Source organism: Colletotrichum orchidophilum (genome assembly GCF_001831195.1).
Source record: "Colletotrichum orchidophilum strain IMI 309357 chromosome Unknown Scaffold_6.1, whole genome shotgun sequence".
NCBI classification, from domain to species: Eukaryota; Fungi; Ascomycota; class Sordariomycetes; order Glomerellales; family Glomerellaceae; genus Colletotrichum; species Colletotrichum orchidophilum.
Window position 1 is genome coordinate 190,491 of NW_019172962.1, and position 26,370 is coordinate 216,860.

Below are 26,370 nucleotides of genomic sequence, written 5' to 3' on the forward strand. Positions count from 1 at the left end.
CTAAGCCTGGTATTGTTTTGTTTCTGTTCTCTCTTCCAACCTGTCCCCAAACCCCTCCCTCTCTCACCAAACTACGTCCGCTGCCTCTCCAAGGTGATGTACGGACATCACTTCTAGACGCAAACAGCGCGTTCAGTCTTCCATCTACGTCGTCCTTACGTGACCGACATTCCACCTCTTCGACGTGTGTCGCTAAGCGACCCGTCTTAGCCAGATCTGTTTGCTGCGCCGCAGGCGATTTACTTGGTCGAAGACACCTATCGTTGTGCGACTTTTCTCAAAAACATATTGCGCATCAAACTCTTTTTCTATTAATCTCTTGGAGGATTCTCTCGGGCATGAGGTCTCAAGGCAACCCATCACAACGTTGAACTTTCTCCTGAGGAAGATGGTCTTTTCAGAGAATCAAGTCAACAGACGTAGCGAGGTCATGGTCATCTCATCAAATACAGGTCCACCGCGGCTCGACCTCGCACTCGCCCGGGGTCGCCGCGGCACGTTCGACAGCTTCGACAGCGGCAGCGAACGTGGATTCCACCCTCGCATGGCGCGGTCGTCCAACGACCTCTTCACACAAGCTCTCAGCAGAATCGATACCGCAGATTGCGACTCAGAATGGGGCGCAGTGCGCGCGAGCGCCAGGGAGAACTGCGACAGAGGGGGCATGGCGGATCTCATCGACTTCCTCCGGACCACGTCGCCGCCGCCAGAGTTTCCCGCCCAGTCCCTCTTTGACGATGACACCACCACCACCGCCACCACCACCGCCGCCGCCGAACCCCAGGAGCAGCCGGAGAAATGGGGACTGTTCAAGAAGCTGCGCCGGCCGCGCACGCGAGCTAGGTCAGAGTCGCCCATCCGCCGACCCCGGACCGCAGGACTCCCCAACTCTGCCGTCGCGTCAAAGACGAGCAGCGGCAACTCGCATATCGCAATTTCCATTCCGCTGGAGTACTGCCACGTAGGACCGGACTCTGACTGGGCCCTCGCAATCTTCAATGCCACGCCACCACTACACCCGACTCCACCCGTCAGAAACAGGGAAGAGGAGACCAGGAATGGTGTCAGACCTTATGCCAGTGAACGAACCGTTACTGTGCTCAAGACCGTCAGTGAGAAGGGATCCATGTCACCGCTCAACACGATGAGCACGAAAAGGGGGCGCAAGGGCTCTGTGTCGATATGGCCCAAAATCAACCCCAACCCCAACCCCATGAGCCCGCCAAGAACGCCTTACACCACACCGCCGGGCAGCTTGAGTGGGCGGTCTTCGATGTCGAAGACGAGACGCGACCGGCTGCCTCCGCCTCCGCCCCAGTACGCCGAGCTCCCAGCCGAGCCGGTTCATGCAGCCAAAAGCTCTTATGGGAGCCTCGACAAGGAGTGCGGTTTCGCCAGGGACAAGGGCTCCATCGCCCAAAATCCGAACACCCGGAGACCCAGAGCAAGAACAACACCAAGGCGGCCCGAGAATATCGTGCTGCCGCCCAGGAGGTCAAGCATCAAGATCGTGAGACCGCAAGCGGACGCTGGCCTGGACAACCAGAGATCTATTGATGGCATCCTTGGTGGCGGCGGTTCCCAGCGCCAGAGTGTATCTGACGGTCCTCAGCTGAGCCCTGGAGCCTTTTCCGAGGCGCACTCCATCAGTCCAAGCATTGCAACGACAGACTTCTCGGAGCCAGTCATATCGAGCGCAAGGTCTGCAAAGGCCTATTCGATGGCATCTATAAAGCAAGCTGACATGCCGGTCCTACCCTCTCGGCAGTCTTTCCCTGTTCGGCCGGGGAGCAGCGACACGACGCAGACCACTCTGGTTGGCGAGTCCCTGGCCTCTCGAAACCCCTCTACAAGAACTGCTGCTTCCAGGCAGAGTCGTAAGGAGCGTGTCAAGTCTCTCAAGCAGAGAGATATGGATGCGCTCCGAGCCCTCACGAGAGAAGGTCTGCAAGACGAAGATGGCGAGGTGACACCGAGGCCTAGGACCTGTGAGACCGTGATCAGCTCCCTGCGCCTCCCTTCTCGAGATGGGACGTTCAGGTCCAAGGATCATTTCCCCCAAACAAAGTTGTCCGCCACGAACTTGGCACACATGGCCCAGTCCCATAAGAAATCGATAGCGCACAACACGAATGGTACTTCAACAAAGATATCGGACTGGCAGGCCACGCAGGATACCGAGACTGAGACTCCGGGGTGGAAAACGGCGCAGGAGGAGCTGACACCCGGCTGGGAAACCGCCCAGGAAACGTCCACAATCGACTGGGAAAAGACGCCATTTCTGGGAGACATCACGGCTGACTACCGAGCCTCAACAGACACTGGCACCGGCAAATTCGGGATTGGGGACGTCAGAGACAGCACACTCAGCTGTGAGCCACCTCGGCGATGGGGAAGTCTTCACCGTGCTAGTTGGGCGAGCTCGGTGCCACTCCTGGACCGCATAGGAAGCTTCGCGCCGTCTGACGCGAGCGTCGCTCAGATGGCGGAAATGGGTAACAGCCGCGCGCCCCCGCTACCAACTCGCATGAGACGCCCTGACTCCGGTACTCTCTCGCAAGCTGACGCGGATCGGCTGTTCTCGAACCGCCTCAGCTTCATCGCTTCTGACGATCAGGTAAAGATGGATGTCGCGGAAGACAATCAGTCTATCGCAGGCAGCATCGCCGCCTTCCCCAAACCCGGCTGTGGTCCTCGCTTGAGCGATATCATGCCCGTCGCCGACGTCGTCCCCTCGCTTCCAGTCGATGAGAGGTGGTCGGCATCGACACTCAACTCGCCAGTGACGGTCATCGAGGTCTCCCACCCTCCCTTCGCGACCAGCCAGCCGGCAGGGCAAGCTCCGACGAACGTTTCTCGCCCACATACCGCGGGCAACACCAACCCCGTGTTATTCAACACCGCCAGGGTCGACCCTGACAGCAGACGGGAAATGACAACAGCTGACGACGGCGACGCGGACGAGACGGCAACCTTGCGCCCCAAGAGCCGGTCACAGGAGGGAGAAGACCCCCTAGGCCTGCTGACACTTTCGGCCCGCGAGCTCCGCAACCACTACGCCAACCTCCGCAGCGCCCAGGTGAACAACCTCGCGCACGAGATGCTCCGCAATCAAGAACGCCTCGAGCTGCGCTTGCAGCAGCAGGAGCGTAACCAGATGCTCTTCATCGAGCGCCTCGAGCGCTGCATGAGCGACCTGCGCAGCCTCCCCGGCTCGCCCCTCTTCGGCCCCCCACGAGGAACAACCCTCGACTGGCCCCTGTGCGGCGGTGGTGTCGGGGATGGTGGCGATGGAGACGACTACGTCTATGAAGAGCAGCACATCAGCCGCGACGCGAGACATGAGGTCCGCGTGCGGAGGACGAGCCGCATACGCGGCAATACCAGCGGCAGCCGGTCGCAGCAGCAGGCCGAGGAGTCCCACCGTTCCTCCCACGGTGGTCGGCGGGTCGGAGACTTTGACGACTTTGACGGGGACTTTGTAGGCCTCACTCACCCTAGACAGAGGCGTCCATCGACGTTGCACGATACTCCGCGCAGTAGCAACGGCACGGGCAGGGTGGTCCGAGGAAGTAGGCACCAGGCGGTCATGATGCAGCCGCTGATCACGCGCGGGGGTCTGGACGCCATGGAGCCGCTGATCCGGGAGCTGCAACTCGCGTCGCGGGTGAGCCTGGAGGCGGCGCGGGCGGATTCAAGAATGGAGACGCCGGTGGCCGCGGTGGACGGGGGCGGGTATCACTACAGTATGATTTAACGGGGGCGATGATGATGCTAGAAGGCACGGCTTCTTCCTCGGTCTCAGTTTTATTTTCACGATTTTTCATATTTTCTTCTTCCATGATGTCGATGACCTATTTCTTTTTGTGGCTCGGATGTGAAGTTGGCCGATTGCTCAGGGAATCCTCTGCGGTCTCGATTGGGTGGATTTTCAGCGACCTCCACGAACTGAAGGTGTAGCTGATGGTAGCTTTTTACGATTGGTGGGTCGGCTTATCTGATGAGTGTTTATTTGAGGAGGAGGATGGTGAAAGTGAGTATACCCAGAGCTCATGGTCAGATTCAGTTCAGTGTTCTTCCCATTCCCCTCCCATATCGTGAGCATTGAACATCTGCGCTGCTGATGCAGACGCGATGAATAAAAGGATACCTCTAGCTTGTTTTTCAATACGAGTTGCAAATATGCCATGCAATGGAATCAAAAGCCTACTCTAATCAACGATGAAGGGCAACCTTAAATGGGTCGATGTGATCGGAGGTTCAGATCTACGTTGAAAGTCTCGACCAATGACGTCGTCGGTTCAACGACGCGGGACCCTTGCAGTAGTTTGTTTCCGGAAGGGGGATTTAATCATCTGGATTTGGGGGCTAGTTTCTCGCGTTTCCCCGTCGTAGCAAAGTCATGATGTCTTTGACCTTGGAATCTTTGTGGAGCAGGAAACTCAATTCAGGAGCTGGTTCATTTGTTGTTCTTGGGAAGTCAGTAGAATAAACATGTAGCACCCTAGCTAGATGAAGCTTACCGTTCGCAACCCCAATTCCCACTCGTCCCCTCCCGTCGCTTCTGCACAACGCGTTAGAACTACATTTCATGTTCCTCGCGTCTTACATGAGACTCACAGTCTCGCTCAACTGAGGCCATATCAACAGTGCTTGCTCACTCTCAACGAGTAAGAGGATACACTCACAACACCAAGACCCAGAGGACCGAACGATCGACGACGACAAACACACACGCACACACACACAATGTCCCGCCCGTGGATCCTCGTTGCCCCGGCCTCACGCGGCATCGGCGCGCACCTAACCCGCCACCTCCTCCGCACAACCACGGCCCCGATCCTCGCGACATGCCGTTCATCCGACACCACGGGCGTAAAGCACGCCATCCTCTCCTCACTACCCCAATCTCCATTTTCTAAAAACATTTCACACTCCTCCCCCGCCGCAAAGGAAGCAGAAGACCTCGCCTCCCGCCTCAAGGTCGTCCGCCTAGACGTCACGGACGAATCCACAATCGCCGCCGCCGCCGCCGAGGCCGCGTCCTTGTTCCCATCAAAGACGCACCACCTCCGCCTGGCGCTCGCGACGCCGGGCATCCTCCACCCGGAAAAGAGCCCCGGCCAGATCGACTACGACGACGCCCTCGACACGTTCAAAGTCAACACGCTGGGGCAGATGATGCTGATGAAGCACTTTTCCCCCTTTCTCCCTCGCAAGGCCGTCAAGATGTCCACCGACGTGGACGAGGAAGCGAGGGGTCTCCCTCACGGTCGCGCCGTCTGGGCCGCCATGTCGGCGCGCGTCGGGTCCACGTCGGATAACCGCAAGGGCGGGTGGTATAGCTACCGCGCCTCGAAAGCCGGCGTCACGTCCCTCGCCAAGTCGCTCGACCTCTGGCTGGCGGCCCGCAGCGGCGACAAGGCCATGGCCGTGGCGTACCACCCGGGCACCGTCCGGACGGGCCTGTCCGAGGGGTTCTGGGATACCGTGCCCGAGGGGAAGCTGTTCGAACCCGGCTTTGCGGTGGAGAGGATGTGCAAGGTCTTGACGGAGGAGGTCGGCGTCGAGGGCCGGGGCCGGTTTTGGGATTGGGAGGGCAAGGAGATTCTGCCGTGAGGGAGCCCGGACATGGGCACGAGCAAATAAATTTCCAGCTGAAAGATGGAGGCAAGTTAACAGGGTAGTTAATGTAGAGGATAGGAATATCTTTCCAAAATGGCGGCTCTATGATCATTAGAGATATTGAATGATGGACACATAAAAGTCAGTTTCAGCTTCATCATCATTCCATGATAAATGGCTCTATAAATGTCGTGAAGAAACGGCTTGTTGTAAACGAGACACGAGACACGAGACGTCTCCTGGGTAACTCCGTGCTGTGAAAGAACTCTAATCAACTCCAGTCGCCTCAACCACATCAACGACCAAGCCCCCCTCACAAGGCTACATCCTGGAACGATGCACCGTCAGGCGAGACGCCGGGCTTCCCCTCCTTGGTCGGGTTGTCCTCGTCCCCCTTGCCGTCCTCGCTCTCCGAGTCTGAATCCTCCTTTGGCCGGTGCGCGAGGTTCTGCTCGTCCTTGTCCTCCAACCGCACCTTCTGCTCCTCTTGGCCTACAAACCGCTTCTGCTCCACCTCCTTCTCTTCGTCGCCGGAAGTTTGGTCGTCCTCCGCCTTGCTGAGGGGGTTCGCGCCTTCGGGCGACTTGGCGGACGACGCGGCGGCGTCGCTGTTGCCCTCCGGTGTGCTGGCGGCCGGGGGTGTCGGCAGCTCCTTCTGCGTCGGTGGTGTCTGCTGCGATTGAGGCATCTGCTGGAGCTCATCGCTCGAGGGGCCGGGTCTGAGAGCGTCTAGGTAGAACTTGGTCACGCCCAGGATACGTCCGTTCTTCTCGCACGCTTCAACCCACTCGGGACGTACAACGGGAATGTTGGTCTCGACAGCCTTCTCCCACGCCAGGCCGCGGCCTTCAGTGGTGACAAAGTGCGTCGTGTCGATGCGGACGCTGTCGACAATCTTGGCACCGATGCGCTCGACCGCCGCGGACAGTGCCTCCCTGGTGGCAGGGGGCATGATACCCGTGGTGATGGTGATACCGCTAAGATCCGTCATCTTGTGGGTGCGTACGGTGACCTTTTCAGAGCTGAGGGTGCCGGCGGTGGTGCGCAGGACGAGGTGGAAGGTGTAGTCTGTGTCGACGGCGAGACCGCTTATCTTTGTGCTGTGCATCTGCAGCGGCCGGGGGATGTTACCGGCCTTTTGGCCGTTGCGGTGGAGGGAGAGAGAGAGGATGTCGGCGGTTGCGAGCTCGATGGGATCCCATTCGAGGACGACGGAGGTTTGGGTCGCGTTGCGGCATCGTAGGACGGGCGTCGTGGGCGAGCTGGCGCCGAAGGACGAGTAGATGCGGTCCTGGAGCTCGCGGAAGGCATGCTCGGTCTTGGCCTCTGAGCCTAGGTTGCGGGCGACGGTGATGTCGACGATGCTGCCAGAGGAGATGTTGGGAGGGAGTAGGATAGACGGAAACTCGATCTGGAAGAGCGGTATTAGTACAGGGTGTTGCGAGGTGTTGATAATGAACTTGATGAACAGAAATGGGAGCCAGGGCGGGGGGAAGGGCGCCGGGTCTTTCGACATGACGGTTTCACTCGCTAGCTGCCCCTAGTTCATCGCCAAGATTGCAGAGGGCATTAGATACAACGTACCAGACGCTTATCCGGTGTCAGAAGCACCGTGACGCCGGCGTCGACCTTGCCGACGGTCAATGAGACGAGCATCGTGGACTGTGCTTGCTGGTGTTGAGGCTTCCTCTCGGTTCTCGAAGCGTGGTACGTAATGCAAGGTGGGTGTTCCCCGTCTCCGGCAAAGGGGGTTGGATCAATTGCGCGAGGTCGGTCACCCGCTTCGTAGGCCTTTTCGTCTCGGTTCGAAAGATGGATTATCGCGATGACTTCAACATGAAAGTGGCCAGGTGGGTGAGCAGGAAATTGTTGCCAGCGGTGCTTGTGTATGCGAGACACATATGCTGGATCAAGAGGTACAGACGCCAGTCACAATTAATTACCAGGTTGGCAGCTCCAGACGTCTCGGTTGGCAGCTGTGCGCTAGCGATGTGATTCGTCGCCAGTAACTCTGGAACTGGTTCAAGGAGTTGAGGTGGCTGGGTACGTACCTGCCCCGTGCTTCACCTTAGTGTCGATTTCGTCTTATAGTCCGCTGGATATGGGGATGAGATGCTTCGCCGACCATTGCAACTACTTCCCCTTGTGCTTGGACCGAATTGAAAGACTCCGAGACATCCTTCTTCACATTCAACTCTTTCTTATGCTTTTGCGAAGTGACAGACAATTACAGGGACTGCCGCCCACTTGCCATGAAATCGTAGTGTAGGCAATGATGCATCGATTCTCTATCTTCCAAAAAGTACAGCCTTCTATTTGGGGATATCACTTGTAGAATTATGTCACACAGACTCCAACCGGCATTTTCATCATAAACACCATCATTCGATACTTGGATCAAGTCCATCATCTCGTTGTCGGTCAATGTCCAGCTCGAATTTTTCTCATCCCCAGAGCAACCCCGAATTCAGAGGTCTTTCTTCCTCAATCCGGCGTTTCTTCTCCTCGGTTTTGCGCTTCTTCTCCTCCTGCCTGAGCCTCTTTTCCTCGGCTCTTTGCTGCCGTTCCTCATTCCTTTGTGTTTTCATCTCTTGCCGCTCCTCCTCCTGCCGGAACTGCTCTTCCCGCCACTCTTCCTCCCGCCGGGCCGCCTGTTCTCGTCGTTCCATCTCGTCCTTTACTCTCTGCTCTAGCAGCTTCTCGTAATCGCGTTTGAAACGCTCTGGGTTCTGCTCCGCGTCCTTCAGTTTGATCAGGCGGTCCACAGCCATGTCCATCGCGGCCCGCAACTCGGTCCGTGGGAGCCTCTTCACCACGTCAGCGGGGAGCTTGGCGGTGAGGGCTATCGTTCCTTTCAAGTCGCCTCTCAGGAGAGTGTCCTTTCCCCTGCCTGGCTTTGCGGGCTTGACGAGACGCCCCTCGGGATCGTAGCCTCTGGCGTCGAGGGCGGCGTGGATCTCGCGCCTCATAGCCCTCCTGGCATGACTGACGACGGCCGGGCACGCGACCTGGGTGACTCCGTATAGCCAAATCCAGAGTGGTTTGTTCTTCTTCATCTGCTCGTACTTGTGCCTGTGGAGGACTGAGTAGGGATGCTCGTTCATCATCTCCACAAAATACTCCCTGTCCCAGTTTCTCATGACATGCCGCGGAGATATTTGAAGGCGCAGGTACTTGAATAAGGCGCGATTCATTTCGTCAGGCAGTTGGACCGATCGGTAATCCAAGGCGGCTAGCCCAATATCCAGCTGTAGGAATATCTTTTTGAATTTTTGGGACTCTGGTAAGTTCTTGAAGTCGACCGGATGTGGGGGTGGCTTGGGTTCCCGAGCTGATGGGAGCTTCGGAGCGTATGCCTTCAGCGTCTTCGAGTCTTCGCCACGAAGCTTCCGTCTGATCTCCTCCTTCTTCCGCTCGCGTTGTTCGCGGCTTTCACGTGCCCAGTATTTCTTGTGTTCTTTCTCTTGGCGAGCCCTTTCGTTCGCCCATTTTATCCTCAGAATTGAGCGGGAGGGGGGGCGTCCTGGGGAGGTCGAGAACCAAGCGGCCTGTGCCACCAGGTGTGTACCAAGAGGCAGTCTTCGAATCGTGCTCGTAACATGCTGAAGTCGTATTGGCTTCATCGCATAAGCGTCGCCGGGGGTGGTTCTCAGGTAGTCATCACTCAACGGTAATGCTCCGGCAACGATGTCGTAGTGTTGGGCTAAGGAAATGGTCGAGAGGTCAGGTCAGTGTCATGAGGCCGGTCTCTACCTTGGACTTCGTGGGGCGAAGAGGCTCGGATATATGATCTGCAATCTGCAGGCAAGCTCCAATTATGTCAGAAGTGATGCGGGCGAAGCTCTCCTAAAATGGCTTAGGTAAGTCGAGAAAAGCTTAGACCATAAGAAAGAGTGGATTACTGGTGCCACAAGTGAAACCTAAGGCCGGCTGTGGCTCAGGCAATTCAATGGGCTTACGAAGTATTGGGATTGGTAATGACACACCGTGACACTAAAGTGAATATGAGCCACAGCGCACTTTTCTCCATTCCATTGGTAGGTGACGCTCAACATCCCTCCCCACTTGACTCATCTGCAAGAGAAGGAAAAACGAGCCAGCCCGTTTCAACATCATTCGCCCCTTCCCACTTGAGAGAGCCCACAGAAAGCAGCGACAGGACCCCCTGTTCCACTAGATCACTGCCCAGTCTGCCCTGTACAAAGCAACCCACCTCAGCCACAGAGCCCAAAGCACCACCATTTTGTTCGCTCGACGCACAATAAAGCCCACCACCCACTTTCGCACTTCCATCTCCTTTCGACAACTCGTTCTCTCTCCCCTTCCACAAACCCACCCCTCTTCCCATCCTATACCGCTGAGAACCGGAAGTCTCAACAGTAGTCAAGATGCCCAAGAACAAGGGAAAAGTAAGTTGCCCTCCTCAGTCTCGTATCGAATGCGCCAAATGGAAAAAAAAAAAAATTCCCTCTCGGCGACAAAACCACCCCTCCCCCTGCTTAGTCGGGGCGCCCCGCCAACAACCCCGCCCCCTCCTTGCTATTGCTCGACACACGACGCACATTGACGACGACGATGATGATGATGATGCCTTCGGCGACGGGGCCAAAAAATGGTTGATCATGAGCGACTAACAACCACAACAGGGAGGAAAGAACCGCAGACGTGGAAAGAACGAGTCCGACCACGAGAAGCGTGAGCTCACCTTCAAGGAGGATGGCCAAGGTCAGTTCACTGCTAGCATCCCCGGGGATAAACAACACATTGAACGCGTCTCTCCTACCGCTACTTCATACCAGTATGGTAAATCAAAGCGCACTATGCTAACCTTCTCCCTCCCACAGAATATGCCCAAGTCGTAAAGATGCTCGGCAACGGCCGCCTCGAGGCCCAGTGCTTCGACGGCGTCAAGCGCCTCGCCAACATCCGCGGCAAGCTCCGCAAGAAGGTCTGGATCAACCAGGGCGACATCATCCTCCTCTCCCTGCGCGAATACCAGGACGACAAGGGTGACGTCATCCTCAAGTACACCGCCGACGAAGCCCGCTCCCTCAAGGCCTACGGCGAGCTTCCCGAGTCCGCCAAGATCAACGAGACGGACACCTACGGCGCCGACGGCGATGGCGACTGCAACTTTGAGTTTGACGACGACCGCGACAGCGAGGAGAGCGAGGACGAGGCTGCTGGTGGCGCTGGCAAGAAGGAGGTTGACATTGATGACATTTAAAACAATCCCTAACGTCGCCTTGTTTTCCCCCTCAACCCACCACTTCACTCGAAAAAGTGTGTGAGTTGAGAAAAGTACCCGAAACCTTCCCAATTCTCATTCAACCGTCTTCTGCTGCAAGACTGAGAGCTGGGAACGCTGTCTTCTCTCTCAAACCCCGCGGCCGTTCCGTCCGTGTTCGGCTGCAGGGTTCCGCGACAGTCAAGGTGTGAAGGGTGGTGCATTGGACGGGCCATGGTGGGAGAGACGTCATGGCTTGTCAAATCATCAGAAAGATAGATCTACATCTTACTTGCGTTTGATTAATTAAATTATTTGGTCAGTGGCTTAGGCCACTCACCAAAATTCATGAAAATCTTGGTCCCTGCTCATCTGTGTACGAAGTGACATGTCACCGGCATGAAAAGTACTTGCTTCACGCATTTGAATTTTGTTTAGTTTCAATTTCTTGCAAGCGGTCAGCAGGTTTGCTTTAAAAGCAATTTTGTTGCTTGCTACCCTACTGCCATCTTCAGATGCGGATACGCTCAGTATCTCTCTGGTATCCTGATTTGACCAACTGAAGAGCTCTGATCCATTTCACCGTCCCCGTCCGCCTCATCCCTAGTTGTACAGCCGTCGCTTTGGATGGCCAAGAATCGAATATAGTGTAATTCTGCTTCAAAACATCCCAGAAGCCTTGGACACACGGTACCGGTCCGACTCGAAGGATTTCTTCGCACATTCCCTTTAAGCCCCAGATCGAGCATCGCTCACCAGTCGTCGTTGTCGCTCCTCTCGTCATCTAGTGAGACGTTAGTACCAGTGCACCTACAACACACGCTGAGCTTCGCTTACCACTTCTGCTGACTTTCTCCTTTCTCTTCTGGAGGGCAGCGGCGAGAGCATTGGCCATGTCACCACCGCCACCAGGTGCGACACCCGCTGGAGGCAGGCCGCTTCCATGCGGGCCACTATCACTACCGCCACCAACTGTAGCACCGCTTCTGTCGCGGATCTGACTCCGATCTACCTTCTTCAGCGCTCTGATACCACCAGCCTTTTGGATATCTCCCAAAACTGCCGAGCGCGAAGAATCCGGTGCAGGAACGGGCACGCCAGAAGAGTACCCAGAGTCTCGATTCGGCATAGGGGGTGGCAGGGGAGGTCCGCCCAAGCCTGCTGGTGGCGGAGGTGGCGGCGGGGGGGGAAGTGCTCCTGCTCCAGGGGGCGGCAGAGGCGGCGCAGGTGGCGCATTGTTCAACGGAGGCAGAGGAGGTGCCGGAGGTGCATTGGATGAGGGCAATGGCGGGGGTGGAGGAGCATTCGATGTTGGGAGAGGTGGCGGCGAGGTGGGTAGAGGTGGCGGCGGAGGAGCGTGTGACGCGGGTAGAGGAGGAGGTGGTGGAGGACTGCCAATCGCTGGAGGTGGTGGCACAGGCCGTGAAGACGGAGGCGGCAACGGCGGTGCCTCGGATGCCGGAGCTTTCGGGGGGAGTGGCGGGCCATCCGAACGTGGGGGCGGCGGCGGCGGAACAGGTCCTCGGTTCGGAGGCGGTGGGCCCTGCCTAGCCCCGGGAAAGGCGGGCGGTACACCAAATTTGTGACCAGCAGGCCGTTCCTCCTCCTGCATTGGCGTTTTGGGCGGTCGCGGTGGAGGAGGGGGCCCAGGGTTTGCTTGCCCACGGATGGCGTTGACCGAACCTCCTAAAGCGTGTGCGAGTTTACCAGCATCTGGTAGAGGAGGCGGTACCGCGAATCGACTCCTCGATGCTTCTGGCGCTGGAGGCTCGCTCGGGGGTGTGGGTTCTCTGTTGACAGCAGGCGTGTCTGCTTTTCCAGACCTCCTAGCAGGCGGGGGAGCAGGTGCGGCGCCGCGCCTGGGTGCGGGCGGAGGCGGTGGTAAGCGTGGTCCGTCCGAGTGACTCCCTCCTGGAGGAGGAGGTGGAGGAGCTCGTCCGTTTCGAAGTTCAATTCCATTTGTATGAGGAGCTGGCGGAGGGGGGGGAGGAGGAGCATGACTCCGGGAGCCAGCCATTAATTTCTCTTGTTCCTCCTTCAAGAACTCGACAATGAACTCTTGGTTCTCCTTAATGAACTCATCCGTCAGTCCCTTGTCTCGGAGATCTTGACCAAAATTTTCCCGCCACTGAGGGTCGAAGGCATCGAGAACAGCAAATTCGGAGGATTTGTGCCCATTCAGAGAAAGCATGCGGCCGTGTGGCAAGTTCGACCGCGGGGAGTCGGGAGGAGTAGGTGATGCAGCATGTCGGCCGCCGAAAAGACCTCCCAGAAGACCATGTTTGTGTGCGGCAGCCTGGGAAGCTCCTCCAAATGGGGTCGATCTTGTGGCTCTGCTCGCGTTCTTTTCTCTATCGTCCATTTTCTTTTTGAATTGCTTCGCTTCCTTTTCGTCGGTGAAAGAAAGACCAGCGAGGCATTCCTCAATCTCGAAGCTGTGGAAATAAGTGCGATCTTGGTTGTAGCTCCACGTATCGAATATCTCCTGATCCCAGATAACACCGCGGTTTCCAGACTTGGAACATGTCAGCCAAATTTGCATCAGCGCCGAGAGCGCAGTCACTCACTGAGATATCCACCATCTTTAGCCAGTATGTGTTGCCGACGAGATCATTTGACAGGACGATGGCGCCCTGAATTCCCGTGTTTGTCCATCTCGCGGGGTTGGGGTATGCAACGTATAGCCTGGCAACGGCCACGGCTTGAATCTTGTTGGTCTGCTTGGGGACGAAGCGCTTGACGGTCTCCTTATCGTCGTCGCTCAAAATGGACGGCATGATGGCGGAGAGGAAGGGTCGCCAGAGGGCAGGGGAGGGAAGGGCAGTCGGTGGGATCGGTTGCGTGAGGTGTCGTTGTTCGTATGTGGTTGAATCAAGGTGGATTTGGAATTGGGATGAGGTGGAGTGGTTGGATGGGTCGTGTGCTTGCAGGAGCCGCGGCAGCAAAGGCAGCAGCCACCTTTGGTCGCAGTGGTTTGCGTTGTACGCGTGTGTAGGCGATGGTAAGTGGCGCTTAGTAGTTGGTGAATGGGCAGGGCAGACAGATACCTCCTCTTTCGGGATGGCGCTTCGTAGGTCGATCGCTTTCAGCAGCAAGGAGGACAAGGACCCCGAGACAAGTCAACCAAGTGCCGTCGCTTGTCGGTGTTTGGGGAAGCAGGGTACTGAGTACAGTAAGGTAAGGTAGGTAGGTACAGCTAGTATCGGGATGGTGCTTTGCTATGCAATGCGGTATATGAGACAGCCACTCTGCGTCCGACAAAAAGCGAGCTGCGTGGCAGAGTGATAAGCTTGTGGTCAAAGATGCCAGAGCTTCCGGGTCCGGGGGCGTTTCATGAAATGTGGACTCGCATCACTTAACGGGGGAACCCTGAGATATCATGTAATTGGGCTTGCGGAAAGGCTGAACGAGGAGAAGGTTGTGCCGGGCGAGGATGAGGTCCGGGTGGTTTGTATGTGGTGTGCGTGCGTGTTGCGAATGGGAATGATTACCGGCACCTGGGACCTGATTGAGTGGGAGAGAAACGGCTTACGATTGTTGGACTCACTTGATGACCGCCTAAAGGCAATGGACTTGCGCAGCCCAGCGGAGGTGGGCCACGGCTGGTGGCTGAGTCGTTCGTTTCAGTGGGCGCCGGCTAGGATGTTTCCCTCTCTCGGGCGCTGCTCGGGCGTCTGCTCAGGCCCCGGTCTCTCGCTATTCTCCTTCCCACGCATTAAATGCTGGCACCAGCCACACACACCACCCGACGACTCTGTTTGCACCGCCACGTGGAATTCAGAGGAAGTCTGTCGTCATTATGGGACGCGCAACGTGCAGCGTAGGGTCGCATTGCTGCTTCCATTCCCGAAGACACTGGCTACGGCTGCACCTACCTCAACATGGGAATAGAGGCATGTCGACAATCTCTATGCTACTTCCAAAGTAGGACACTCTCTCTTCCCCCCTCCCCCATCCTAACCGTGCTTTCACCGTACCAAAAGGCATTGCAACCAATGTTTCAACTCGTTTACAACTGCGCGATTTTGATGGCCAGGGGAATCCAGGTCATGTGGGAGGTGTCAGATTATGTGGGATTTGATTCATGATTAAGATGACTCTATCCACCGACCAACTCCTGAGTCTTCGTGCTTGGCCCGTTTCCATCGCGGTCTCCCATATTCTACAATTCGTACCTGGTCATACATGGTCATGCATCACGAAGATGCTGCCTACTCATCATATGTTTTATTTGTTCAAAGCCTCCGCTTTGGCTCGACGCTCCTCCTTGGTGCCCTCCTCTTGAGCGTTGAAGTCCTTGGGGACGGCAGGGCCCGGGTGCGCTTGGTGAGCGGCGAACTTGGGGTCGATACCGCCCTCCTTGATGGGCTGAGTGCTGAACTCCTTCTCCTTGTCGGAATTCTAACGGACGTCAGTGATGATACTGTAGGCGTGTAGAAGAAGGTGATGACACTCACGTCACCCTTGGTGATGTTGTTGACGAGTTCCTTAACCTTGTCGGCCATTTTGAGTGTTTCTTGGTTGCTTAGTGGTTTGGTTTGAACGTTTGTGCAGTTTGTTGGTTTGATATGGAGAAGTACAAATTTATCAACCAGAAGTCAGGGCAGGACACTGGGCTGTTTATAAACGATCTTGCTGGCGGCTTACATGTGAGTTGAGGCAGGTCATTGCGGTACGTGGAAGGTTGCGACGGCCGATGACGTCGTCCTGCCCGCAGAGGGGTAAAGGCAGTCACAACACCGCGAGCAACATCCCCGCTTACCTTGAAGGCCCCCGATGCAAAGACAAATGCTTTTAGTTGTGCGATTGGCTATCTGCATGTACCGCCCCTAGCCGGGCCCCTTTGACAGCCATTGATCTGGATGGGAAGATGCTGGCCAGACTCCTGCGCGTCACCGGCGGATTGCCTGCATATCACGAGGGCCGCTAACGTGGAATAGGATGGGCCCAAAAACTTGACAGAAGACGTCGTTTTACAGTGACAAGCACGCCATGCTCCATAACCCCACGGTTGTATATGCCAGTGATCGTTGCCGAGTTTCGTCGATTCGATGCAGTATTGGCGCTAGGTAGGATCGCTCTTGAAGATCCCAAGACGCAACGCAACGGCCCTAGCCATGCCATGGCAGTCTTGTTCCTGTGACCATATGATGATTCTCGAGGGCCCTCTACTAGCCGTTTGAAGAGAGGCATTGCCTCGAGATTTTGCAAACGATATGGAGTATGATACTCAAGATCGTCTTGGTCAGCGGAAATAATCCAAGCGCGGTCTCTAGGACACTTGCATTGAGTATCAGGTCTTTTCTATGGGTGCAAGTGACTGGACTAACACTCATCACCGGTGCCTTCTGAGCTTGTGTGTTAGTATGTGCACCACGTCTGAAGCGATAGGTTCTTGGGCCCAGCTTAACCACGACCACTCTGAGAGGAGCCAGAATATTCCCAAGATATTTTATCAATGAGTTTCTAATACTTCAGGTGGTATGTAAGAGAGAATAGCAACCACTAGGTAAACACTTTCTCAAAGTAACCTGCAATTGAATGTCTTGCTTGATATTCGACATTGAGACAGTACAGTAGGAGGAAAGTGATAATCACTGTCTGGATCGGTTCGATGTACCGTGCGTAGCACTGTGCGCCAGTAGCTCATTGGGAACTTCAGTGATAATCTCTGTCCGAATCCAGTCACGATCGATCCAGGCATGTCTCCAGCTACATTGTAGCTTTCAACCACGCTTGGTGCTGCTGCCTCTGCCCACAACCAGCCACGATGCACCATGTCAGCCAACGCTCAGCCGGTCAAGCTCTCTCTTCCCCTTGTAAGTCCTTGTATCTAGATCTCATTTGCTTCGTCACACTGAACCCTGTCAGGAATACCAGCAAAGCCTCTTCCAGGAGCTGCGGAATGAAGATGAGCTCGTCGTCCTCGCACGTGGGCTGGGGCTCATGAGGCTCGTCACAAACCTGCTTCATTCTTACGATGCGGCAGGAAACAATTTGATTATTCTAGTTGGGGCCGAGGACCGCGAAAACAACTGGATCGGAGAAGCGCTGGCCGAGCATGCCGCAATCAGCCAGTCGCCCAACGCGAGGGGGCTCACGGTCGTCAACACCGACTTCACCAGCGTCGGTGCGAGAGAAAAGATGTACACCCGCAGCGGGATCTTCAGCATCACCTCGCGCATCCTAGTCGTCGACCTCTTGACGAATCTTCTCGACACCGAGAAAGTCACAGGCCTAATCGTTTTACACGCTGATCGCGTTGTGGCTACCTCTCTCGAGGCCTTCATCCTGCGAATCTACCGACAGAAAAACAAGGCCGGCTTCCTCAAAGCATTTGCCGATAACCCCGATCCATTCTCTACCGGCTTCTCGCCATTGACCAACATGATGAGAAACCTCTTTCTGAGAAAGGCGTCATTGTGGCCGCGCTTCCACGTGACGGTAGCGGAGTCTCTAGAGGGCAAGAAGACCGCTGAAGTGATTGAGTTGAACATATCAATGAGCGAAGCCATGCGAGATATTCAAAACGCCATTCTAGAGTGTGTCGAGGTCAGCATTCATGAGCTCAAGAAAGGCAACACGGGCCTAGAGATGGAGGATTGGAACCTCGACAGCGCCCTACACAAGAACTTTGACGTGATCATCAGAAGGCAGCTCGACCCTAACTGGCACAGAGTTAGCTGGAAGACTCGGCAGATCGTCAACGACCTGAGCGTCCTTCGTGGAATGCTCTCGTCCGTTCTCTCCCTCGATGCCGTTTCATTCTTGCAACATTTGGATACCATTCATGCAGCTCATTCGCCGCCTCCCGGGTCGACGAGGCAAAACCAGTCCCCTTGGTTATTTCTTGATGCAGCGCAGACCATCTTTGAGACAGCACGGCGTCGAGTCTACTCCGCCAGCGCGAAAGCTGCAACGGCAGATGCGAACATCGACTCACTTCGACCTGTTCTTGAAGAGCAGCCGAAATGGGCTTGGATGGCGGATGTCTTGACAGAGATTGACAACAGCATGCATTTTGACCCGCCAGCCCGTGATGATTCCAATGGCACCATTCTCATCATGTGTGGCGATACAAACACGTGTAGGCAACTTCGAGACTACTTACAGACCATGTACTTCAAGCCCAAAGTTGAGAAGGACCCGACGAAAGAAGAGGACGAGGATGAGGACCAAGCATCAGCAGCTTTCATGATGCGGCGAAAGCTGCGAAACTATCTGAGGTGGAAGCGGGAGTTTGCCCAAGTCAACGCTACGCTGTTTTCCGAAAACCAAAAAGCTCTGAACGGCGCCACCGATCGTTCTGGCCAACGGCTTCGGGGCAAGGCACCATCAAACAAGCGGAGGCGCATGCGAGGCGGCGGTATGACGGGAACATCCCAGGGCCGAGCCGACAACGGCAGCATCCTCCAATTCTTCGAGAAGCCCACAGACGTCGAAGACCTCATGGCTGAGGTACAAATCACAGAGGAGGAAGCGGACCAGAAGCCGGAGATCGTCACCGACCCCCTGGATAACATGGAGGACTTTTTCCAGCTGTACGAGATGCAGGATCTGGTCGTTATCCATGCGTACGACGGGGATCAGGACGAGCACGTCTTGGAGGAAGTGAAGCCCCGGTACATCATCATGTACGAACCCGACGCCGCCTTCATCCGCCGCGTCGAGGTCTATCGGTCGTCACACAACGACAGAAACATCCGGGTGTATTTCATGTACTACGGTGAGTCGGTCGAGGAACAGCGGTACCTGTCAAGCGTGCGACGCGAGAAGGACGCCTTTACGAAGCTCATCAAGGAGCGGGCTTCCATGTCCCTGGTAATGACGGTCGACCCCCACGGCGCCGAAGACCCTCAGGAGGCTTTCCTGCGCACAATCAACACTAGGATCGCCGGCGGCGGACGCCTTGCCGCCACGGCGCAACCGCCCCGCGTCGTCGTCGACGTGCGTGAGTTCCGCTCCTCACTGCCGTCGCTCCTACACGGGCGGTCCATGATCATCGTCCCCTGCATGCTCACGGTCGGCGACTACGTCCTCTCGCCCAACATCTGCGTCGAGCGCAAGTCCATCAGCGATCTCATCTCGTCCTTCAAGGACGGCCGGCTGTATGCGCAGTGCGAGACTATGTTCCAGCACTACAAGAGCGCCATGCTCCTCATCGAGTTCGACCAGAACAAGTCCTTTACTCTGGAGCCCTTTGCCGACCTGTCCGGCAGTCTCAACAGCATCGCGCCGACGAATATCTCGTCGGACCTGCAGTCCAAGCTCGTCCTGCTCACGCTGGCCTTTCCCAAGCTGCGCATCATCTGGTCGTCCTCGCCCTACCAGACGGCCGAGATCTTTGAGTCGCTCAAGGCGCAGGAGGACGAGCCGGATCCCATCGCCGCGGTGCGCGCCGGACTGGACAAGGATATGCAGGCCGAGGACCAGGCTTTCAACCTGGAGCCGCAGGAGATGCTGGGTGCCGTGCCGGGTATTAATCCAAAGAATATTATGCGGCTCGTGCTGGCGACGGAGAACTTGAGGGAGGTGGCGAATTTGACCGAGAGAGAGCTGGAGCCAATGGTTGGTAAGGAGTCTGGACGGCAGGTCTACGGTTTCTTCAATCGCAATGTCCTGGAAGATTAATTGTACTATCGAAACAAATTAGCACCTCGTATAGTCCTTTCCCATAACCCGATAACTATTCAGGGTTGGGCGGAGATCCAAGGCATCATTAAGGAGATGCCCATGTTACAAGTATTGCCTAATATTCCGCAAATCTGTGTAAATTGGTGCGTTTAAACATGATATCTGGATGAAACATTGCGCAGTCAATGACACCTATAATCAACGTACATCACAACGGGAGGAAGCTTGTGTGTGGTTATCATGTCATACCAATTGAACTAAGCTAGTGGTATCTGGGTATCTTAAGGAAAAAAAAGGGTATGCTGTCAAAGCTGATTGCGCAAATTTTCCATCAATGCAGTCGGAGGCACATAATGCCTTCTTCCCCCGCCAAGCTCTCTTTCCACTCGTGCGTACGCATTGCGAGAATTTGATAGTATTCGTGCAATGGTCATGTCGTTGTCCCCCTCCATCCTGTCGTTTTCAAATGGAAGGGTCGACTTAGATTCGACTCGTAGTCGTGTGGCGCGAGCGACGACCGCCGCCGCCACGGCGGCCGCAGTAGCCGCAGGTCAGGAAGCTGATGAGGATGTTGCAGAAGGAGACGATGCCGCCGATGATGGCTTGGAGAATACCTCCGATGCCCGAGATGATGGCGGTGAGGCAATTGCCGATGGTCCGGAAGAGAGATTGGACCTGTTGGAGATGCACAATCAGTCCAAAAGGTCTAATGGACGTAAGGGGTCAGGTTGTAGAACTTGATACTTACACAAGAGACGACGGCACCCATTTTTGAGGTGGTTTGATTTTGTGTGTTTGGAAAGATGTGGTTTGGTGGTTGTAATTGTTTGGGAGATTGATCCTCTAAAAGGTGTTTGCGTTTTTGTTTGCTTGATGGAATTGTGTTGTGATGAGATACTATGAAAGCATGTAGACTGACAAAAAGGAAAAGGGTCTTATATACATTGTCCGTCAAACCAACACCTCTGAATGCGCAAGTCAAGGCACCCCCTTGTGACTTACCAAACAGAACACGCCTTACATCACAGAGCGGTGACACCATTACTACATCCCCCGCCATCGTCGATGTTGACCATGGGGTAAGGTATCGTATCACACATACCCTAATTTCCCAGTCGTTCAACGCTAGGAGGTTGAGTGTGTGAGTGCGAGGCGTGCCAAAGCGATCTGCTACTGGGACACCGCATAGTGACGTCAATGGGGTAATCTCCTGCGATACATCACCTTTTTGTTTGTCCCTGTCCCTTTCCCACCTCTGCCCAAGGTACTTACTCCGGTCTTCCCCCTGGCTCCCTCCATTCCTCCAATGGTCGGTATGTCTCAAAAGCAATCGGCTGAGGGAGACAATGACTAGGTATCTCAGAAATGAGAGAAAATTCGAGACGAGGTGTGTGACCTACTATCACACACCCCGACCGCATTGGGCTGAGTGCAAGGTTTCTGATCACCATCACACGACGTTATCTCACAGGGCCGGAGCGAATGCACCGTCCAGAAGGAGCGACAGTCCCACAGCGTTGGACGGTCGAAGGGTGTGAAAGAGCCCGTTTCTGGTGGCCCCCCTCCACACTACACAGTAACCTCACGTTAGCCCGCAGGAAGATTTTCGCTACACGAGTCTGCGTCGACGACTTTGATTGCACGTTGGCTATTGGATCAGAGATCAACTTGGGCTCCATCGGTGATTGGCGACGAACATGTCATGGTGCAGTTCGTACCAGAGAAACTAAGTTAGGCGGCAGGCTCGCGCCCAGCCACAGGACTGCTGTTGTGGCCAACTGTGAGCAAACGTGGTGGCTGTTGGCGTAGCGTTCGTGGAGGTCATTGCGGTTGTCTCATTTCTCTTCCTCCCTCCCTCCCCAAACAGGTTCCTATGAAGATATGACATAGTTCGTCTGGGCAAGCTGTGAAAGGGATATGACGTATGCGGCTCAGGGAATTATTTGTGCTGGGGACTCGGGGCTGGGCTCCAGCTGGGATGTTGATTGAGTTGTGGGGAGACCGCACTGCGTCACACTACTCTCAGACTCTCTCACGCCGGCTGCTGTTGGGGGCGACAACGGGTGACGGGTAGCGCGTCCCCGGTGCGGGTTATTGGTGCTGGGCGTGACCATCCCTCCTCAGTATTTCCCTAGCCCGTTTTTCAAATTTTTTTTAGGCGCTTCTCTCGGGAGATTTCACGAAGGGTCTGGAATGGTCTTTTAAGACCTGGGCGTTGTGCGTGATGGCTAGGTTGAGGTGGGTGTAGTCTGTCTTATCTTGGACCACACACACACACACACATTCATCGCGAGTTGCGATATCTTATTTATCTTTGGTTCATGCAGCTCCCTCTCCATCTATGAGATGGGTTGTTCATCTTGATGCAGATGTCGGCCTGTCCCGGGCCACTGAGGGGGCACTATGTAAAGACAGGTTTTTCGTGATGGGGCAGCACCCTAATAATGTTTCGACATGTCTGCAGGGGAACGGCATCGTCACTAGTTCGAGGCCTGCGTGCCTGGATCATCTGAGTTTGAGATGTCACGAAGCCCAGACCTTTGCCCTTTCAGATGCTTTTTCGCTTTGACTCGCTGCTGGATCTCCATCGAAGGGTCCCTCTCTGGTTTGCAGTCTAGGTACGGTTGACATTGACTTGAATCCAGTGTACGCGGAGAAATCGATGGTCAATCGGTGATAGCCGTAATAACGGCACGGCTAGAGAGTGGACTGGGGAAAGCTTGATATGTGGTTCACACTTCTGACTGGCATCGCGAGGTCAGGGGTAGACTGGGTTCAACAAGCGTTTATAGGTGGACTGGATTGATTTAGACCCTCGTACATTAAAGGTTCGATTATATGGGCTCCGAGTCCATCAACCCACTGCCAGAAAGGAAAGGGAAAAAACCACTGAAAATTGGTGAGACGGGGCGAGTCGCTCAAGTACATGTATCTGGAAAAGGCATGCATATCGCAGAGGTATTCTGGCGGAATGGAGCATTAGGAAACGGTGATTTGGTTGAGCAGAGGCAGTACCTTATCGTGGGCCTCCTTTAATATCGATCCTGGACGGACAAGTTTCGACGCCATTATGCTTCGGCGACAATATATGCTCACGTACACACGACGAGGCCGTCGAACCTCCTTTACAGAGGCCTGGGACGGCACGACAGGATAAGGCTCGCAGCGACAACAAAGCAAATGTATATGGGGACATTGATCACCTTTAAGTCATCGACCTCGAAAGGCGTCCCCAGACAACTTGTCACGAATGCCTATACTGACTGTTGATGAGGTAAGGTAAGGAAGGTACTAATTATGGGTTTGTGGTGTGGCGCAGGCTAATGTAATGGTTAATAGAACCCGAGAATCCAAATGTGGCTTATTAAAGAACTCGGGCCAGACACATGCCGCTACTGCGGTTCCGGTACGCCCAGGACGCCGGGGCAGTGGCACTCCTAGCACAACCTAACAGAGTTACGTATTCGCTCGACCCTGTCCAAAGTCAAACTCTCTTCTTTCATCATCAAAAGAGAGAGCAACGACACACGAACACGGCTTGTTCTAAAGCCATTTAACTCTGAACCATCTTCGCCGAGAAACTGTCCCAGTCTTGGAAATCTCCAACACCCAGCGAATCCCTGTTTGCTGAGTCATTCCGCCTTGGAGTACTGGAACCCCCGAATTCCTGACCACCCCCTGCGCATCTACTACCTTCGCGCTCACTCGCAGCTTCCATTCTACTATCGACGCCCGCGGACGGACGAACGCACAGTCAGATAGATGGCGATTGGTCGCTGACCACACATGCAATCTCGAGCCTTTCCTTCAGCGGACAGTCAGAAAGACTCAGGGTCACGGCACCAGCATCCCGTTATCTATTAGCCGTGTTGCAATTCTGCCCCTCTCTCAGCTTCTCTAGCACCGTATTATCCGGCTGTCCCGAAACCGAGCGTCGCTGACGGAAGGCACAAGTCTCTTCGTGTTGTTGGACTCTCCTGCGCGTCTGCGTCTGCACCACTGCCTGCGTGTGCTTTGCCTGCCCTTGCACACTCTACCTGCCCGCGCACTCATACCGACCTACGGTACCTACCTCCGAAAACGCGCGGTCCTCACCTGAGGTAGCAGGTATTATTGACCTGTTGGCCCGACGGAACCCAGCCAGCCATGCCTTCATGAAACATGGCCTCCTTAAGTAAGCCTCTATTTGCTCCTTTCTCCGACTCGATCTTCTCCATCTTCCGTCCCATGTCGAGCTGATTTTTCCGGCGTTGGTGTCCTTGTTGTATTCTCTTTATTTCACCTGAACACACATTCCTTGGGACCACGTGGGTTGCCTAGCCCTCTGCTCACCCGTACCTCTCATGAGGCTGAGTTCTCACTGAGACAACTCCAGAGACAGCTCGGTGGCCTTTTCTTTTGCATCCAGCCCTATTCACCTTCACCATCTAATCAACGACCTCACCATTCCCATGTCTCTCCCTTGAAAGCACGTCTTGTTGGGGCCCGGGGCTTTTCAGTCCCCGCCTGGTTTTGCTTCTGCCTCTGTCTCCATCATTACCACCAGCACTGAGCGAATCACTCGATCATAATGAGTCCCCTCAAGAGCATGGCTAACGGGGGCTTCCTGCCCACAGTCAATAAGAACAGAAAGGTAATGCCTCCTCACCGCGCCCACCATACTGCCGTGGGAAACTCAATCCCCAAATGTGGAGGATGTGCGGTGTTGATGTTGGCCATTCAGCGAATTGGCTTGAGCTAACGTTTTCTGACGCAGCCAAAGTTTGAGCTACATCTAAAGGTGTGAGCCCCTCCTAGCAAAACAGTGCACATATTTGAACCGATCGTACTGACAACTCCAGGTCTATGATTTGAACAACGTCCCGTTGGTTTCCGGGACATCAATAGTGAAATGGAATCTCGCACACTCCATCCACGCTGAGCACCGCGGCCGCACCCCGCAGTGCCCGATCTCCAACCACAAGGTTGAGTACAACTACTCTAAGGTGGTCAGCCATATCCGGATCAGCATCGACAAGAACAACAACCTGACCGAGTGCCCCGTCGAGTTTGAGGTCCTGCAACAGTTTCCGGGCAGCGGCAGGGAGGAAAAAATTTCGCTCGGTATCGTCAAGCTCAACCTCAGCGAGTACGTAGAAGAAAGCGATGGCCTCACTCGCGAAAGCGCCAGCTTCGACCGCGGTCACTCGCGCAAGCGAAGCAGCGGTACCAGTCAGAGCCCAATGTCGACGAGGGCACCGGTCCTGGACGATCCCGACGTCGAGGATGGTATCGTGAGGCGTTATCTCATGCAAGAAAGCAAGATCAATAGTACATTAAAAATCGGCATTTTGATGTTGCAGCTCGACGGCGACAAGAACTATTCTGCGCCTCCCTTGAAGACTGCACCCGTATTTGGCGGGATTGCCGGTATCATGGCGGGCGAATCGGTCGAGCAAGATGACGCTGGACGTGAGGTTTCCCCTCTCTCATAGTCCTGCGCCTTTTGGCGGCCTATCAAATACTGACTCCTTCTCCAGAGCTCCCTACAATGGCAAAATCCAGAGACGCTTCCGAAGTGCAGGACATGTACCGCCGCGCCCTGGCAGCCTCCTGGTCCTGCCAACCTGGCGAGCTTCCCGCCGACCAGTGCATCGAAGACATCTTTTCCGGCGGCGACGGCTGGCAATCTGGACGCACCGGACGCACCGGCAAGAAGACGACAACCTTTGATCTGGACAACGGCGGCTCTCTGAGCTCCGATGAAGGCGGCATGAATGGCACACTCCGGCCCTCAGACTTTCGCAAGTTAGAGCGGAAGCAGCAACAGCAGCTGGACCCGCCTCAGCAGGATCACCTGCACCTGCACCGCTTGCACAACCGCCACCGCCACCACTCCCGCAACAACAGTGGCTCCAGCGATAAGAGCATGAGGAGCTTGAGGAGCGTTAAGAGCATGGCCACCATTGTTACGGGCCGTGGTGACGCGGCGAGCAGCACCGCTGGCGCGAGTAATGTGGCTCGTCGCGGCTCGCACAGTCGAACTAGGGGTCGGGACGACGACCAGCGTCTCGGAGGTGGTAACGGCGGCGGCGGCGGTGGTGAAATCAGCGCGCGTGACTACGGACGCTCGCGGAGCCGTAGCGGCAGCATGGTGAGCCTGGCGCCGACGATGGGCAGCAGTGATCGCGGACGCGAGAGCTCGAGGAGGAACAGGGAGCTGGAGGAGTTCGATGTCCGCGACGATCTAGTCGCGTGGAGATTACCTGGTGCTGTCACTTAGAAAAAGAAGAGTGCAGTGTGATGATTGTAGGGTGACCTTTTGCTTGGTTTTTTTTCTTCCCGACTTTGTAGCAAGGTGTTGACGGGCAAGCGTACATTTTTGCATAGGCAATCCCTCCCCCCCTTGTTTTGTTTCGATAATCAGTCTATGAGCTTTTGTTCACGCATCGATCTTCCTTTGGTTTTTGTACGCGGCATACCAACTTGAATCATCACCACACTTGACATCTTGCTATGTTATGGAATCAGATTTCCTACCATTCCATCGCAGCATCAGGGGAAAGCGAAGCTCATTACAAACATTTTCGTCTGCGTCTTGTCTTTGCCTAGACTAAACTCGTCCACAAAAAAGCTCGCTGTCTATCAACCACCTTCTCATGCTATTCGAAACCCATCTTTTTGGCTCTCCATGTTCCGGGTCGTTTCCGTTTTGATTCATCCATTTCCACTGCCCTTCCCGGACCACCTTAGATTCCATGTCTATCGAGAGTGGGGGGAAAGTGCTTTTTAGGAAAAGCACTGGGAAAAAAAGGCTCATCCTTAACCCCCCCGGTCCCTAATCACTCTCCTTTTACGCCAGGCCGGTGCGCAAGTGGCGCACCTTCTCTTTACAGGCAAGTCGT

At 55.3% G+C, this 26,370-nt stretch overlaps 10 protein-coding genes across 10 annotated transcripts; 5 read left to right on the forward strand and 5 right to left on the reverse strand.

Moving 5' to 3' along the window:
* Positions 1-388: 388 nt before the first annotated feature.
* CORC01_01167 (uncharacterized protein) lies at positions 389-3,757 on the forward strand (the record flags this gene model as incomplete). Its single annotated transcript, XM_022612823.1, has 1 exon — positions 389-3,757. One exon carries the CDS (start codon positions 389-391, stop codon positions 3,755-3,757), a length of 3,369 nt encoding a protein of 1,122 aa, XP_022480584.1.
* A 992-nt stretch (positions 3,758-4,749) lies between these two features.
* Positions 4,750-5,619, forward strand: CORC01_01168 (oxidoreductase; the record flags this gene model as incomplete). The annotated part of the gene is made up of 1 exon (XM_022612824.1): positions 4,750-5,619. The coding sequence occupies one exon, from the start codon at positions 4,750-4,752 to the stop codon at positions 5,617-5,619; it is 870 nt and encodes a 289-aa protein (XP_022480585.1).
* A 319-nt stretch (positions 5,620-5,938) lies between these two features.
* CORC01_01169 (BRCA1 C Terminus domain-containing protein) lies at positions 5,939-7,281 on the reverse strand (the record flags this gene model as incomplete). The annotated part of the gene is made up of 2 exons (XM_022612825.1): positions 5,939-7,036; positions 7,210-7,281. 2 exons carry the CDS (start codon positions 7,279-7,281, stop codon positions 5,939-5,941), a joined length of 1,170 nt encoding a protein of 389 aa, XP_022480586.1.
* A 788-nt stretch (positions 7,282-8,069) lies between these two features.
* Positions 8,070-9,248, reverse strand: CORC01_01170 (uncharacterized protein; the record flags this gene model as incomplete). The annotated part of the gene is made up of 1 exon (XM_022612826.1): positions 8,070-9,248. One exon carries the CDS (start codon positions 9,246-9,248, stop codon positions 8,070-8,072), a length of 1,179 nt encoding a protein of 392 aa, XP_022480587.1.
* A 765-nt stretch (positions 9,249-10,013) lies between these two features.
* On the forward strand, positions 10,014-10,852 carry CORC01_01171 (translation initiation factor eIF-1A; the record flags this gene model as incomplete). Its single annotated transcript, XM_022612827.1, has 3 exons — positions 10,014-10,034; positions 10,272-10,350; positions 10,470-10,852. 3 exons carry the CDS (start codon positions 10,014-10,016, stop codon positions 10,850-10,852), a joined length of 483 nt encoding a protein of 160 aa, XP_022480588.1.
* Positions 10,853-11,604: 752 nt separating this feature from the next.
* On the reverse strand, positions 11,605-13,629 carry CORC01_01172 (WH1 domain-containing protein; the record flags this gene model as incomplete). Its single annotated transcript, XM_022612828.1, has 3 exons — positions 11,605-11,636; positions 11,690-13,367; positions 13,420-13,629. The coding sequence occupies 3 exons, from the start codon at positions 13,627-13,629 to the stop codon at positions 11,605-11,607; spliced, it is 1,920 nt and encodes a 639-aa protein (XP_022480589.1).
* Positions 13,630-15,079: 1,450 nt separating this feature from the next.
* On the reverse strand, positions 15,080-15,357 carry CORC01_01173 (uncharacterized protein; the record flags this gene model as incomplete). Its single annotated transcript, XM_022612829.1, has 2 exons — positions 15,080-15,253; positions 15,310-15,357. The coding sequence occupies 2 exons, from the start codon at positions 15,355-15,357 to the stop codon at positions 15,080-15,082; spliced, it is 222 nt and encodes a 73-aa protein (XP_022480590.1).
* A 1,272-nt stretch (positions 15,358-16,629) lies between these two features.
* Positions 16,630-19,483, forward strand: CORC01_01174 (DNA repair protein; the record flags this gene model as incomplete). The annotated part of the gene is made up of 2 exons (XM_022612830.1): positions 16,630-16,671; positions 16,724-19,483. The coding sequence occupies 2 exons, from the start codon at positions 16,630-16,632 to the stop codon at positions 19,481-19,483; spliced, it is 2,802 nt and encodes a 933-aa protein (XP_022480591.1).
* A 483-nt stretch (positions 19,484-19,966) lies between these two features.
* Positions 19,967-20,255, reverse strand: CORC01_01175 (uncharacterized protein; the record flags this gene model as incomplete). The annotated part of the gene is made up of 2 exons (XM_022612831.1): positions 19,967-20,161; positions 20,235-20,255. 2 exons carry the CDS (start codon positions 20,253-20,255, stop codon positions 19,967-19,969), a joined length of 216 nt encoding a protein of 71 aa, XP_022480592.1.
* A 3,801-nt stretch (positions 20,256-24,056) lies between these two features.
* On the forward strand, positions 24,057-25,748 carry CORC01_01176 (uncharacterized protein; the record flags this gene model as incomplete). Its single annotated transcript, XM_022612832.1, has 4 exons — positions 24,057-24,119; positions 24,243-24,266; positions 24,328-24,937; positions 25,006-25,748. 4 exons carry the CDS (start codon positions 24,057-24,059, stop codon positions 25,746-25,748), a joined length of 1,440 nt encoding a protein of 479 aa, XP_022480593.1.
* Positions 25,749-26,370: the final 622 nt, after the last annotated feature.